Source organism: Canis lupus, chromosome 3 (genome assembly GCF_048164855.1).
Source record: "Canis lupus baileyi chromosome 3, mCanLup2.hap1, whole genome shotgun sequence".
Taxonomy (NCBI): Eukaryota; Metazoa; Chordata; class Mammalia; order Carnivora; family Canidae; genus Canis; species Canis lupus.
In genome coordinates this window covers 25,223,211-25,237,679 of record NC_132840.1, presented here as the reverse complement: position 1 = coordinate 25,237,679, position 14,469 = coordinate 25,223,211, and the positions used below count along the sequence as shown (strand labels likewise).

The 14,469-nt window shown below is 46.5% G+C and overlaps 1 protein-coding gene across 2 annotated transcripts in view; it reads right to left on the bottom strand.

The window, feature by feature from the left end:
- The window catches only part of TCF25 (TCF25 ribosome quality control complex subunit), a 31,614-nt gene extending 19,348 nt beyond the window's left edge, over positions 1-12,266 (bottom strand). For both annotated transcript variants that reach the window (XM_072819659.1, XM_072819658.1), the window contains exon 1: positions 11,322-12,266. In XM_072819659.1, coding sequence (XP_072675760.1) covers positions 11,322-11,735 — 414 coding nt within the window. In that variant the 5' untranslated portion in view covers positions 11,736-12,266. The remainder of the gene's footprint in view (positions 1-11,321) is intronic.
- Positions 12,267-14,469: the final 2,203 nt, after the last annotated feature.

The following is a 14,469-nucleotide window of genomic DNA, read 5'->3' as shown; positions in this document are numbered from 1 at the left end:
AGATCATACTCTATCTGGTGATTTTTCAGATTCTCTTTGGACCTACTGTCTCAGTTTGGAAAGTATCAAAGAAAAGAAAGGAACAAGTTTTTGCATCCTTTCTTTTGCTTTTTTTTTTTTTTTTTTTAATGTTAGCACTTATTTTTTTTTTTAATTTTTTTAATTTATTTATGATAGGCACACAGTGAGAGAGAGAGAGAGGCAGAGACACAGGCAGAGGGAGAAGCAGGCTCCATGCACCGGAAGCCCGACGTGGGACTCAATCCCGGGTCTCCAGGATCGCGCCCTGGGCCAAAGGCAGGCGCCAAACCGCTGCGCCACCCAGGGATCCCTTTCTTTTGCTTTCTTTCTTCACCGATGGAGATCTCCATGTGGCAAGGACACAACTCAGGAGTATGTCATGCTTGTCTATCTATAAATCCATATCCGATTCAAAAATGCTGGAATTCTACCAAAATAGCATCTGTCCCAACCTGACTAATAACTATGGCAATTCCTATTGTGGATGCTTTCTTTTGAGTAGCACCATTGTAAAGCCAGGGGCTCAGCTGTGGTCTGGGTAGTTTAGATTCAGGAGCAAAGGGGGGAAGCTGGAATGAGGCCTCCTGGGACATTTCCTCTAAACAATGGGGGTTTATGAGAGAATTGGCACCCATACTTTCTCCAGCATGCAACCAAATGATACCTCCAATGCCTCCAACGAAGCTGAGTGCTGGTTTACTTTTTTTTTTTAAAACGATTTATTAGAGGGTGAGCAAGTGCATGCTAGGGGGGAGGAGCAGAGGAAGAAGGAGAGAGACTCTCAGGCAGACTCTCCAGTAGTCACACAGCCCAACTCAAGGCTCAATTTCATGACCCTGAGATCACAACCTGAGCCAAAATTAAGAGTCGGATGTTTAACTGACTGAGCCAGCCAGGTACCCTACTGGTTTACTTTTATTTTTTTCATCAAAAAAAAAAAAAAAAAAGAGAGAGATTTCTGAGGGCAGCCCTGGTGGCCCAGTGGTTTAGCACCGCCTTCAGCCCTGGGTATGATCCTAGAGACCCAGGATCAAGTCCCACGTCAGGCTCCCTGTATGGAGCCTGCTTCTCCCTCTCCTGTGTCTCTGCCCCTCTTTCTGTGTGTCTGTCGTGAATAAAAAAATTAAAATCTTTTAAAAAAGTAAAAAAAGATATTTCTGAAAGATTTTATTTATTTACTTGACAGAGAGCACAAGCAGGAGGAACAACAGGCAGAGGCAGAGGCAGAGGGAGAAGCAGGCTCTCTGCAGAGCAGGGCACCAGATGCAAGACTCGACTCAATCCCAGGATACTGGGATCTTGACCTAAGCCGAAAGCAGATGCTTAACTAAGCCACCCAGGTTCCCTGCTGGTTTACTTTATTAAGTCATGTCTACTTTCCTTCTTAAGTAATTTCTACACCCAGCGTGGAGCTGGAACTCAAGACCTCTAGATCAAGAGTCACATGCTCCACCAACTAGGCCAGCTGTCCCATACGATCTTATTTCTTGAGTCCCTTTTGGAAGCTTGAGGTGTTTAGAGAAATTCAAATTCATAAGCTCTATGCCAAGCTACACTTCACCTGCAATGTTCTGGCTCTGTGCACCCACACATGGAGCCCTCTGATGACATACTTAGCTTTGTGCCTTTTAAGAGTTGCTGATAGTGCATGCTTCATTGCTATCTCTATCAGCACGCAAAAGCACTCAAAGACTCTATCCAATAGTCCCAGTAAAATCTTATTTGCTATCCAAAAGCTGTCATTTTCATCAGTTTCAAGTTCTCAAATGGGTAAGAATTTCAAGGGGTTTTTGTTCACTACACATACATTCTCTGCTATTCTACAGGACAAGTCTTGAGGAACAATAAACACTGGGCATGAGTTTTACCATTTTTTGGAGGAGAGGAGGAACCAAGGTATAATTTAAATCTAAAATTTAAATGGAGATACAATATGAGTTTTGGCATATGCATAGGTGTGTAACCCATACTCTTACCAAGATATAATATACTTCCATTACCCCCGAAACATATACCACAGTAACACCCCCAATTATTATTTTCTGCTGACTTCAGGTGCTAAGATTTCTTCCACCATAGTTGGCTTATGCCTGTCCTAGAGCTTCATGCAGAAAGAACCAGAACATGTCTTCTTTCATGTTTAGCTTCATTCACACAAAACACTGTTCTGAGGCCTATCCTGTTGGTACCTGTACTACTGGTCATCAGTATGCCTTTGTATGGATATGCTACATTAGCTTAACTGTCTGGCAGAAGTCATTTAAGTGGCTTTCCATTTGGGGCTGTTTGAATGAAAGCTGCTTTTGAACATTTATGTAGAAGTTTCAGGGATAAGTATATAGAAGTTGAGTAACTGGGTTATAAAGTATAAGGTTTATGCTGAATTGTCAGATCTATTTCCAAAGTGGTTGTACAACTTTATATTGCTCCCAGAGAGCTCTGCTTGCTCCATGTGCTCACCATTTGGCATTATCAGTATTTCCTTAAAAAAAATTTTTTTTTTTTTAAGATTTTGGTACGCTTGGGTGGCTCAGCAGTTGAGCAGTTGCCTTCGGCTCAGGGTGTGACCCTGGAGTCCCGGGATTGAGTCCCATAACGGGCTCCTTGCATAGAGCCTGCTTCTCCTGTCTCTGTGTGTCTCTGATGAATAAGCAAATAAAAATCTTTTAAAAAAATATTTTATTTCATTTATTCATGAGACACAGAGAGGCAGAGACACAGGCAGAGGGAGAAGCAGGCTCTTTGCAGGGAGCCTAATGAGGGACGAGATCCCTGGAAACCCGGGATCATGCCCTGATCCAAAGGCAGACGCTCAACCGCTGAGCCACCAGGTGTCCCTCCTTTTTTTTTTTTTGGAAGAGTTTATTTGAGAGAGCGAAAGAGATGGAGATAGAATGAGTGGGGGCAGGAGCAGAGGGAGCAGCAGATTCCCCAGTGAGGAGAGCTGGACTTGAGACTTGATCCCAGGACACTAGGATCATGACCTGAGCAGAAGTCAGATGCTTAACCAATTGAGCTACCCAGGTGCCTCTTTTGGCATTATCAGTATTTCTAATATGGCCACTCTAGTGAGTATACAATGGCACAGTTTTATAAATTTTAATTTACATTTACCTTTTGACTATTGTTGAATATTCTTTCAAGTGTGTATCAGCCAGCCCTTTGTGAAGTGCCTGTTCCAATCTTCTGCACAATGAAAAATTGGGCTGACTTCTTACTGACTTATAAGAGCTGTTCAGACATGTTCTGGATACAAATCCTTTGTCATAGATGTCTTGTGATCTTTTCCTCCCAGTGTGTGGCTTGCCTATTCATATTTTTAGCTACATCTTCTGATGGGCATGAAAGTTTTAAGTTTTGATGAAGTCTACTTTCTCAATCTTCTTAGGATTAATTAGTGCTTCCTGGACCTAGTCTAAGAAGTCTTGGCCTACCTCCGTCATATGGATATTTTCCAACACTTTATTCTAAAAGCATTATAGCTTTAATGTGGAGATCCAAGGTCCATTTTGAGTATGCTTTGTGTGAGGGGACTGTATGGATTGAAGTTCATTTTTTTCCATACAGTTATTGTAGCATCATTTGTTACAGAGATTTTACCTTCCTCATGGAATTGCTTTTGAAAAAAAAAAAAATCAATTGACTATATAAGCATAAACCCATTTCTGAATTCTTGATTCTGTAGTGTTGATCTATTTGTCTACATTTATGCCAACCTCCGACTGTGTCTGCTTTCTATTTTCAGTACTTGCTGTAAGCTTACAATAAGCATCTTTTATGCATCTCGTGTTATTTCATATAAAAATATAAGACCTTTACAGCAGCATGCTTACATTGCCCTCCATTTTTAGGACAATTACTGCCATACATTCTACTTTGGTGTGTTGTAAACCCAATAACACACTATTACTTTCGCTTTAAAGAGCCAAACTTCTTCTAAAGAAATTTAAAAACTAGGGAACATTATATATTTACCCTAATATTTAACATTTCCAGCATTCCTCACTCCTTCACATTCATCCATATTTCCACCTGGCACTATATTCTTTCAGAATGAAGAATTTCCTTTAATATTTCTTTCTTTTTCTTTTAAAGATTTTATCCGGGGATCCTTGGGTGGCTCAGCAGTTTGGCACCTGCCTTTGGCCCAGGGCGCGATGCTGGAGTCCCAGGATGGAGTTCTGCGTCGGGCTCCCGGCATGGAGCCTGCTTCTCCCTCTGCCTGTGTCTCTGCCTCTCTCTCTCTCTCTGTCTATCATAAATAAATAAATAAATCTTTAAAAAAAATAAATATTTTATCCATTTATTCATGAGAGACACACAGAGAGAGAGAGAGAGAGGCAGAGACACAGGCAGAGGGAAAAGCAGGCTCCATGCAGGGAACCCGACGTGGGACTCGATTCCAGGTCTCCAGGAACACACCCCGGGCTGAAGGTGCTAAACCACTGAGCCACCAGGGCTGCCCTAATATTTCTTTAGTATGACTCTGGCAATGAATTTTCTTAACCTTTGTCTATTTGAAAATATCTTTACGGGATCCCTGGGTGGCGCAGCGGTTTAGCGCCTGCCTTTGGCTCAGGGCGCGATCCTGGAGACCTGGGATCGAGTCCCACGTCGGGCTCCTGGTGCATGGAGCCTGCTTCTCCCTCTGCCTATGTCTCTGCCTCTCTCTCTCTATCATAAATAAATAAAAATTAAAAAAAAATGAAAGTATCTTTACTTCACATTCATGGTTATTGTTGTTTTTGTTTGTTTTTAATTTTATTTATTTATTGACAAGAGACAGAGAGAGAGAGAGGAGGGAGAGAGGGGGGCAGAGACCCAGGCAGAGGGAGAGGCAAGCTCCATGCAGGGAACCTGATGTGGGACTTGATCCTGGATCTCCAGGATCATGCCCTGGGCTGAAGGCAGCGCTAAACCGCTGAGCCACCGGGGCTACCCAGTTATCGTTTTTTTAATTTCACGCTCATGTTTGAAAAATATTTCACTGGGAATAGAATGCCAGGTTACATTTTTTCTATTAGCACTGCAGAAATGTTGCTCCATTGCCTTCTGGTTTGCTCTGTATCTAGTAAGTCAGGATCATTCATATCACTATTTCACTGTAGATAATGTGTCTCTTTTCCAACTACTTTTATGATTTTAATTCACCACTGGCTTCAACAATTTGATCATGATTTGCCTTGCTGTGGTTTTCCTTATGTTCATCCTGCTTCGGGCTTTTCAAAAGCCTTATGCATCTGTCTATACATCCAGCAGATATCTAGAACCACCGCAAACTTTTTTTCTACTGTTCAAATAATTACACAGTTGGAATATGGATTCTTAATTCTTTCCTCACTCACAGCAGCATTAAGAGATACTAATTTTGCTAAAGATAATCTTACAGATGTGAGGACAAAAGAAATGATGTAACATAACTTTAATTTGAAGAATCTTAGAAAGGGATGCCTGGGTGGCTCAGTGGTTTAGTGCCTGCCATTGGCTCGGGGTGTGATCCTGGAGACCCAGGATCGAGTCCCGCATCTGGCTCCCTGCATGGAGCCTGCTTCTCCCTCTGCCTGTGTCTCTGCTCCTCTCTCTCTCTCTCTCTCTCTGTGTGTGTGTCTCTCATGAATAAATAAAATCTTAAAAAAAAAAAAAAGAATCTTAGAAAATTATGGTTAATACTTGACCAAATGTGCCCATGACCGGTAAAAAAAAAAAAAAAAGCTACTAGAGTTCTAACACCATCTGTTATTAAATGTTTTTGTGAATGTGAATCCAAGATTTCTACGCTTGCTGCCATTAAAACAAAGGGTCCAAATAAACTGGAAAGCAAAGATGACACACATGCTGCCAAGTCAAAGGTCACTGTACAATTTCAAGTCCTTATTCCAGCCAAACAAGAGAATCCTGGGGATGCCTGGGTGGCTCAGTGGTTGAGCTTCTGCCTTCGGCTCAGGGTGTGCTCCTGGGATGTGGGATCAAGTCCCACATTGGGCTCCTTGCAGAGAGCCTGCTTCTCCTTCTGCCTGTGTCTCTGCCTCTCTCTCTCTCTGTCTCTCATAAATAAATAAAATCTCTAAAAACTAACAAAAAAACAAGCATCCTAATCACTGAGACTTATTCTGGATGAAGTTTGGTTTATTTAATTTTACAATTCAGGGATCCCTGGGTGGCCCAGTGGTTTGGCGCCTGCCTTCGGCCCAGGGCATGATCCTGGAGTCCTGGGATGGAGTCCTGAGTCGGGCTCCTTGCACGAAGCCTGCTTTTCCCTCTGCCTATGTCTCTGCCTCTCTCTCTCTCTCTCTCTCTGTCTCTGATGAATAAATAAAATCTTTCAAAATAAAAATAAAAAATAAAATCTTTAAAAAACTAATAATTTTACAATTCAGATTTATTGCAATTGTTTTCAGAGAATGGCCATTATATTGTACCTAAAAACAGACAGACATATGCACATACAGTTGACCCTTGAACAAGAGGTTTGAACTATGCATGTGAATTTAGTATAAATTTTTTAAAAAATAAATACAGCACAGTATTGTAAATGTATCTTCTTTCTTATGATTTTCTTACCCCCGACCCCACCGGAGGTTAGCACGAGGCAAAGGAAAAGAGAATCGTAAGCAGGATCCATGCCCAGCACAGAGTCTGGTGGAGGGCTCGATCCCACGACCCTGAGATCATGACTTGAGCCAAAATCAAGTCGAATGCTTAACTGACTGAGCCACCCAGGTGCTCCCCCATATGATTTTCTTAATAACATTTTTTCTGCAGCTTAAAGAGTATATAATATATATAACATACAAAATACATGTTAATAGATTTCTATGTTATCAATAAGGCTTCCAATAAATAGCTATTAGCAGTTAAGCTCGGGGGAATGAAAAGTTATGTGCAGATTTTCAACTGCATGGGGTTGAGTGTCCCCAGCCCTAGAGTTGCTTACAGGCTAAATGTAATTCTTTTTTTTTTTTTTTTAAGATTTTATTTATTCATTCATGAGAGAGAGAGAGAGAGAGAGGCAGAGACACAGGCAGAGGGAGAAGCAGGCTCCATGCAAGGAGCCTGACGCAGGACTCGATCCTGGCACTCCAGGATCATGCCCTGGGCCGAAGGCAGGCGCCAAACCGCTGAGCCACCCAGGGATCTCCTAAATGCAATTCTTTATAAAATACTGATCTTCCTCATTTAGAGGGAAAATTTCTCAGTGCTTTAAAATCTGATCTTTTTTTTTTTTAATCTTTTAAAAGTGTGTTTATGGGTTTTTAACAGATAGTCAAAGTAGTTCTTGACTCCCCAAATACTGAATTCTATTCTACATCATCTTCAAAGGCTGCACAGTATGTTATGCTGCAAAACCTGAACTATACATTTAAAACAGATGCATTTATCATGTACAAATTACACTTCAATAAAGCTGGTTTTTAAAAACTACTCTGAATGAAATAGGAAAAACTTCTATTCTAAGGCCAAAAAAACTCACCCAAGAGCCTGTCATGAGAATAAATTCATAAACTAACAAAGGAGAGCTTCTCTCTGCTCTTTCTTCTCCGTAGGATAGCATTGCTGGTCCCTGGAAATGTTTCTAAGTAAACAACTTAGGGTCACGTTTCTACTTAAGTTCTATTGCACCCTTCACTTGGCTTTTAGTATCTGTATTTGCTGAGTGTTGACTATATGCCCAGCTTGGGCTAAAGGCTATACATGTTAATTCATGTATCACTCATGACAACCCCATGAAGTAAGACCGTATCTTATCTACATTCTTACAGCTCTGAAGAGATGGAGCCAGGATTCAAATCTGGGTCCTTCTGACTCCAAAGCCTGTATGCAAACATTCTGGCTGGAGACAATACCTGCTGGTCCTCTTAGAGGAAATGCTGACTCATGCAGTAACTTTTCTGCATATCTGGGTGCCAGACACAGGGTGGCGGAAACACGATAGGCAATAGCAAAATCTCTACTCCCAAGAAGCTTATACTTCAGTAGGGAGGAGGGAAAAATGAGAAAGAAGAGAAGGGGAATGGGAATAAGGGGGTAACTGTACTTTTTTTTTTTTTTTAAGGATATATTTATTTTAGAGAGTGAGTGCAGAGAAAGAGGCAGAGGGAGAAAAAAAATCTTCAGGCAGACTCTCTGCAGAGCACAGAGTCTGAGGACATGGGGCTCAATCTCGTGACCCTGAGATCAGGATCTGAGTTGAGATCAAAAGTAAGATGCTTACCGGACTGAGCCACCTGCAGCCACCTGACATAGGTGCCCTGAGGTAAGGTAAGAGTATTTTTAAAGCAGGTAGGGTGCAGGCTGGGTGGTTCAGCGGTTTAGTGCTGCCTTCGGCTCAGGGTGTGATCCTGGAGACCTAGGAATGAGTCCCACATTGGGCTCCCTGCATGGAGTCTGCTTCTCCCTCTACCTGTGTCTCTGCCTCTCTCTGTGTGTGTCTCCCATGAACAGATAAATAAAATCTTTATTTTTTTTAAAGATTTGTTTATTTATGACAGACAGAGAGAGAGAGAGAGAGAGAGGGAGAGGGAGAGGGAGAGAGGCAGAGACACAGGAGGAGGGAGAAGCAGGCTCCATGCCGGGAGCCCGACGCGGAACTTGATCCCGGGACTCCAGGATCATGCCCTGGACCAAAGGCAGGCGCCAAACCGCTGAGCCACCCAGGAATCCCCCAAAAAATATTTATTTAAAAAAAAAAATTAAAGCAGGTAGGAAGGGGAAGCAAGACTGAGAAAGTGGTATCTGACCAAAACTTGAGGAAGAAGGAGTGAGCCACATGACACCTAAATACAGGTGTTAAAGGCAGAGGAGATGGCAAGGAGGACAGATCACCATGGCCAGAGCACAGTAAGCAAGATTATAAAGGAACGAGGTAGAAGAGCTCATGGGACCGTTGGGGGGGTTATAAAGAAAGGAGGGTTGAGGACAGACACATGCCGAACAGGGTCACTGTGCTTGCTGTGTTCAGACTGCAAAGGAACAAGAGGAGCAGCAGGACTGAGTATAAGGACGGTGATGATTCGAACCACAGGCTGCACCTGGAACTGCCACAGGGTGGCCCAGGTTTGTGTAGATTGTGAGAGAAAAAAAGCAGTTCAGGGATGCCTTCACATTGCAGCATGGACAAGAGGCAAAATGGAAATGCCCTCTACCAAGACAGGGAAAGCTGGAGGAGGCAGCAAAGGCAGTTAACATTTGGACACTCTGGGTTTGACAGATCTGTGAAAGGTCTAAAAAGGGACAAATGTTGAGCTGGATGTATGAATCCCGAGACCAGGACACCTGAGCTGGTGACAGGGGAACACACAGACAGCAGAATCCTGAACAGGTACAGACCGTGAGTCCCACTGACATGATCTCATGGGGAGGTCCACATCAGTATTCTTTCTTTCCCTTCACATGTAACCCCTCTCTTCACACTTTTTCCACTTCTTGCAAACACTCTGCCCACCCCCCTGTCCATTTACTCTCTTTTCTTCTTCAACAGGAACATTAAAAACATTTGCTTCAGGGACACCTGGGTGGCTCAACGGTTGAGCATCTGCCTTTGGCTCAGGGCATGATCCCTTGATCCTGGGATCGAGTCCTGCAGTGGGCTCCCTGCATGGAGCCTGCTTCTCCCTCTGCCTGTGTCTCTGCCTCTGTGTGTCTCTCATGAATAAATAAATAAAATCTTAAAAAAAAAATTGCTTTGGAGACAAAAACCATAACATAGTCAAGAGTAGGGCAGCCCGGGTGGCTCAGAGGTTTAGTGCTGCCTTTAGCCCAGGGCCTGATCCTGGAGACCAGGGATCAAGTCCCACATCAGGCTCCCTGCATGGAGCCTGCTTCTCCCTCTGCCTGTGTCTCTGCCTCTCTCTTTCTCTATCTCTGTGTCTCTCATGAATAAATAAAATAAAAATCTTAAAAAAAAAAAAAAAAAAAACATAGTCAAGAGTACAAGTTTTAAGTCAGAAAGCCTGGATTTACTCTGCAGGTGTCACTTACTACCTCGTTTCACAAGGACAATATGACCTCCTTCCCAGACTACGAGAATCCTGTGGTACAACAGCAGTGCCTGGAATGTGTAAATGTCCTCCAAAGAAAAGCTATGGCTGTTAAAGATGACAAATGTGGGGCATATGGGAAAGAGGAAGCACAACACAATCAAACGTCCTTGGAGATGGCCGAATACAGTACAAACTGATAAGAACAAGTGAGATGGGGGAGAAGACTTGGGTGTTTTGAGAGAAATCAGAAAAATGACTGGCAAATTTAAGAACACAGGATGTGATAGGAATACTGGGGAGACAGCCTGCTGTGTGTTCAATTGTGGGAGTTGAGAGATAAGCACAGGAAGGTTAATACTACTCTTGTTTTTGTACATGTTTGAATCTTTTTATGATAAAAATGTCAAAAAAGAAAGGAAGCATGACAATAAACAGGGTAGAAAGGAGGAAGTTGCTTCTGGTTTCAGGATCAGAACAGGAAAAAGGAGACTGCAGGGAATCTGAAGAAAGGGCCTGGTCCCACCTCCACCCCAGACTCCACCGCAAGGCCGTCTCTCACCTTGGAGGGGAGGTCGATAATCTCGGAACCAAACTCCAGAACTGGAAGCCCACCCACATTCTCTGTCATCTATGATAGGCTCCTAACTTGTCAACTTTACCTAAAGTTGGGTGCAATCCAAGACCAAGAACGAGCTAAAGAAGAGTCGCTGGTTTCCCCATCACCTTCAGACCTCCTGCTGCTTGTTCAACCAGTCGGGCACACCGTGGACACTCTGCCCGCACAGGGAGGTCAGAAAAGCCAAACGAAAACGATGCACGCACAAGCCCAGATACTGACTGTGGCCAGCTGAAGAATCCCCAGGGGGCGTTTACTCCTTCACTTCACATCCACCATCTACCTGCTCAGGGGACGCAGCGAGAAGCAAGCAGAACACTCAGCCCCGGGGCGCGAGCAGGGGACGAGATGGTCTATAGGGGCCCGGACCCCCAAGTGCTCCCTGGACGCAGCGCCCCACCCTAAGCTAAAGCGAACGCCCCCCAAAGCCTGAGACCTGAGACCCCGACCACAGGTTGCGGACCCGCCCCCAAGGCGTCACGACCACGCCCACTCCGCGGCAGCCCAGACACGCAACGCCCGGCCTCCACGCTGCAGCCCGAACCAACGTAGCTCCGCCCACCACACCGCCCGCCCCACCCGCCGATGTGGCCCCGCCCAGCTGCAGCCCAGACCACGAGTCGCCCCGCCCCCGTGACATCAGGGCCCCGCCCCTCCCACCGCCCCCTCCCACCGCCCCCACCCCCGGCAGCCCGGTTCCTCACCAGCTCGAACCGGTTGTTGACGCAGACGCCCTCCTTGCCTGCGCCCCGGGAGCGCCGGCCACCTGGACCCCGCTTTGGACCTTCTTCTTCCGCATCATCGTCATCGTGGAGGACAAACTGCAGGGCGCCGGGCCCGAGGGGCTCCTGGCCGCGCTGTTCCCCCCTCAGCCTCCGGAGGGCCCGGCGCGACATAGGACCCAACGGCCGCTGACGTCTGGAGACCGGGAGAAGGAAGAGCAGAAAAGAGGACGGCTGGCGCGCCTGCGCACTTACGGCGCGCTGGCGCGAGGCTGGCGTGTCACGTCTGCGCGTTGAGGTTCTCCGGAACTTCCTCTCCGTCACCGGGGGCATCAAAGAAGGTGCGGGCTTGTCCAGACGAAGTCTCGCGCGAGGTGGGCGCCACCACGCGGCCATCCCTCCCGCGGCGGCCGCGCTGGGTACCCACAGCTGGCCTTCCTAAGGCGTGTCCGCGACGGATGTCGGGGCCACATGGACTCCGAGCCGTCTACACCGGGACCTAGACCCTGCTGTCCGAGAGCGGGCTCGCCGGGCGGGAGGAAGCTCAGCTGGGGCTCCGTGAGGAGGGGATGCGCGCAGGGCACGGTGCACCTGTGGCGGTGCGCAGGTGACAGCTGGGCGGCACGGAGCCCGCCTCCGTGGCTGCCTGGGGGACCTTCTCTCCTTCCTGAGAGTAAACACGTCAAAACCCAGGACCCTCCCAAAGCTGCAGATTTCTGGAAATCTTCCAGTGTTAGGGGCCGGACTGGGAGTTTGCCTTTTGTCGTCGTGAATGCGTCCCAGGTGACTCTCCCCATCTCTGGGGTATGGGAATCCGTGGTCTGAGGTGGAGGCTCGCCACCCTCCCTGTGTTTCAAAACCTCCTGGGGAGATTTGTACAATAAAGATCAAGGACCCATCCCTAGAAATTCTGAGATGGGGTCAGGCATTGATATTTCTTAAAAACTCTTTATTTAGAGGATTAAAATATGCAGGCCTACACCGCAGAGGCCCAAATGCAGGAGGGAGAGGCTCTGGTGTGTGCTAGAATAGAGGAGAGGGCAGCCTTGAGTGTGGGGATGGCACTGTACTAATCCTTCTATCCTGGGAAATAGGTATGCCCACCCCAATTGGGAACTGAGTCTCCAGACACAGGGAGAGGGTGTGTGCACACAGGTGTGCCTGGCTGGTCTGTCGGCCTGTACTGGTCATCAGGCTCTTGCATTACTTCACATCGCCTGACGTAGCTGCTGTCTCTAGTTCCCCACATGCCTCATCCTCTCCAGCCATACACTTGTAGTCCCCTGGAATTTACCCTCCCTACCTCCCATAATCCTGTTAAAGAGCTATGCTCAGCACAGGTGGAACCCCCCAGGACGCCGCTCTCTTGTCCATTCTATTTGTCCAAGGCCGGGCTAGTTGTTAAATAGATTTGGTGTCACCCCTAAAGTGTGTGACCAATTTATGCAGATTTCTTGCCTCACCTGTGGATGAAAACTTGGGGAGTCTCAACCTGGAGTTGCCTCCTTTGCCTTCCACAAGAGAGCAGTCATGTGATGCTGAGAGATGCAACATCAGGCCCACTTGAAGTTCTCCCTGTACCACTGAAGGCCGGCGTGGCCCTTAGGAGTTTGGTTGTAACCGGCGTGGCCCTCAGGAGTTTGGTTGTAAACCATTCAGTTCTAAACAAAGTGATCTCCATTTGTCACAATGTAAATTAGGGTAGGCTTGGTTCACTGGGCTGACTGCATAGCTTTCAGTACTTAGGGTCAGCAGAAGGCGAACCCCGAGACAAAGTGGAAGCACCCTTCCAACATCACCTTCAAGCTTTTATGTGGGCCCTTCGCAGCTCCACCCAGCTGTCCCAGGATAGGTTTATTTTTTTTTTAAGATTTTATTTATTTATTCATGAGAGACACACATAGAAAGAGAGAAAGAGGCAGAGACACAGGCAGAGGGAGAAGCAGGCTCCATGCAGGGAGCCCGATGTGGGACTCGATCCCCAGTCTCCAGGATCAGACCCCGGGCTGCAGGTGGCGCTAAGCCGCTGCGCCACTGGGGCTACCCCCAGGATGGGTTTTTAATTTCCAAGTATTCCTATGTGGAATAGAACACTGGTTTCTCACTGTTGGGAATGTGGGCCTGATCCTATTGGCAGGCCCACCCGACTTCCTCACCCATGTAATTAAAACGACAACAGTGTTCACCTCCCAGAAGCACATGCCCATGGTGGGTCACACATTGCTGGCTGTGTGACCAGGAACAAATCTTTATGCTTTCTGTGTCTGCTTTCTCTCTTTCTTTTAAGAGAGGGAGAGGGGAGCAGGAGAGAGAACCCTAAGCAGGGAGCCCAATTCAGGGTTCCATCTCCTGACTCTGAGATCATAACCTGAGCTGTAATCAAGAGTCAGACACTTAACTGACTGAGCCATCCAGGCACCACTTTGCTTCTCATTTTTAAATAAGAGTAAAAATATTCCTTGTCCATGAAGTGCCCAAAAGTGTTGGAAGCTGGCTGTTTTTATTGGCTATTGTAATTTGGTATAATTGAATGTCATGGACCCCAGCTGATGAAGGACCCTCTCCTGCAGGCCCATCTGTTACAAGTCCCGTCCCTCAGGGCCTCCTCCAGGCCCCTGTCCATATGGCAGGGAGTTAGAGCCTGGCATCTGATAGACCTGCATTGAAGTCCCATGTGAGCTATGTATCTTTGGCCAAATTCCTTCCTCTCTTGAACTCGATTTCCTTACCTGTGAGATGACAACAGAAGCCACCTCCCAGATGCATGTGGCAGGCAGAGCATGTAGGTGCTTTTCCATCCAGTCTCCTGAAGAGCAGAGTTGCCCCTACCCTGCAAACCCTAAGGGAATCATCTCCCCAGAGAATAGGAATAGGAATCTGGGGAGGAGGCCAAAGGGCCAGGCTGGCAATTTGTAGGCATCAGGCTGAGCCACATGGAGCCCTGCCAGCCGTGAGACCAAGATGGCCAGATGATGAAGTTGGGCATCATGGACAGGAGTGGGCCTGAGCACCCTCCTGTCATGGTGGGCATCCTGAATGTGCACCAGAGGGCAGGTGACCCCTCAGAGCCCAGCTTCTGAGAATGTGCCCACCACTGTGGCTCAATAGTCCTCAGTCCACATCCCAGACA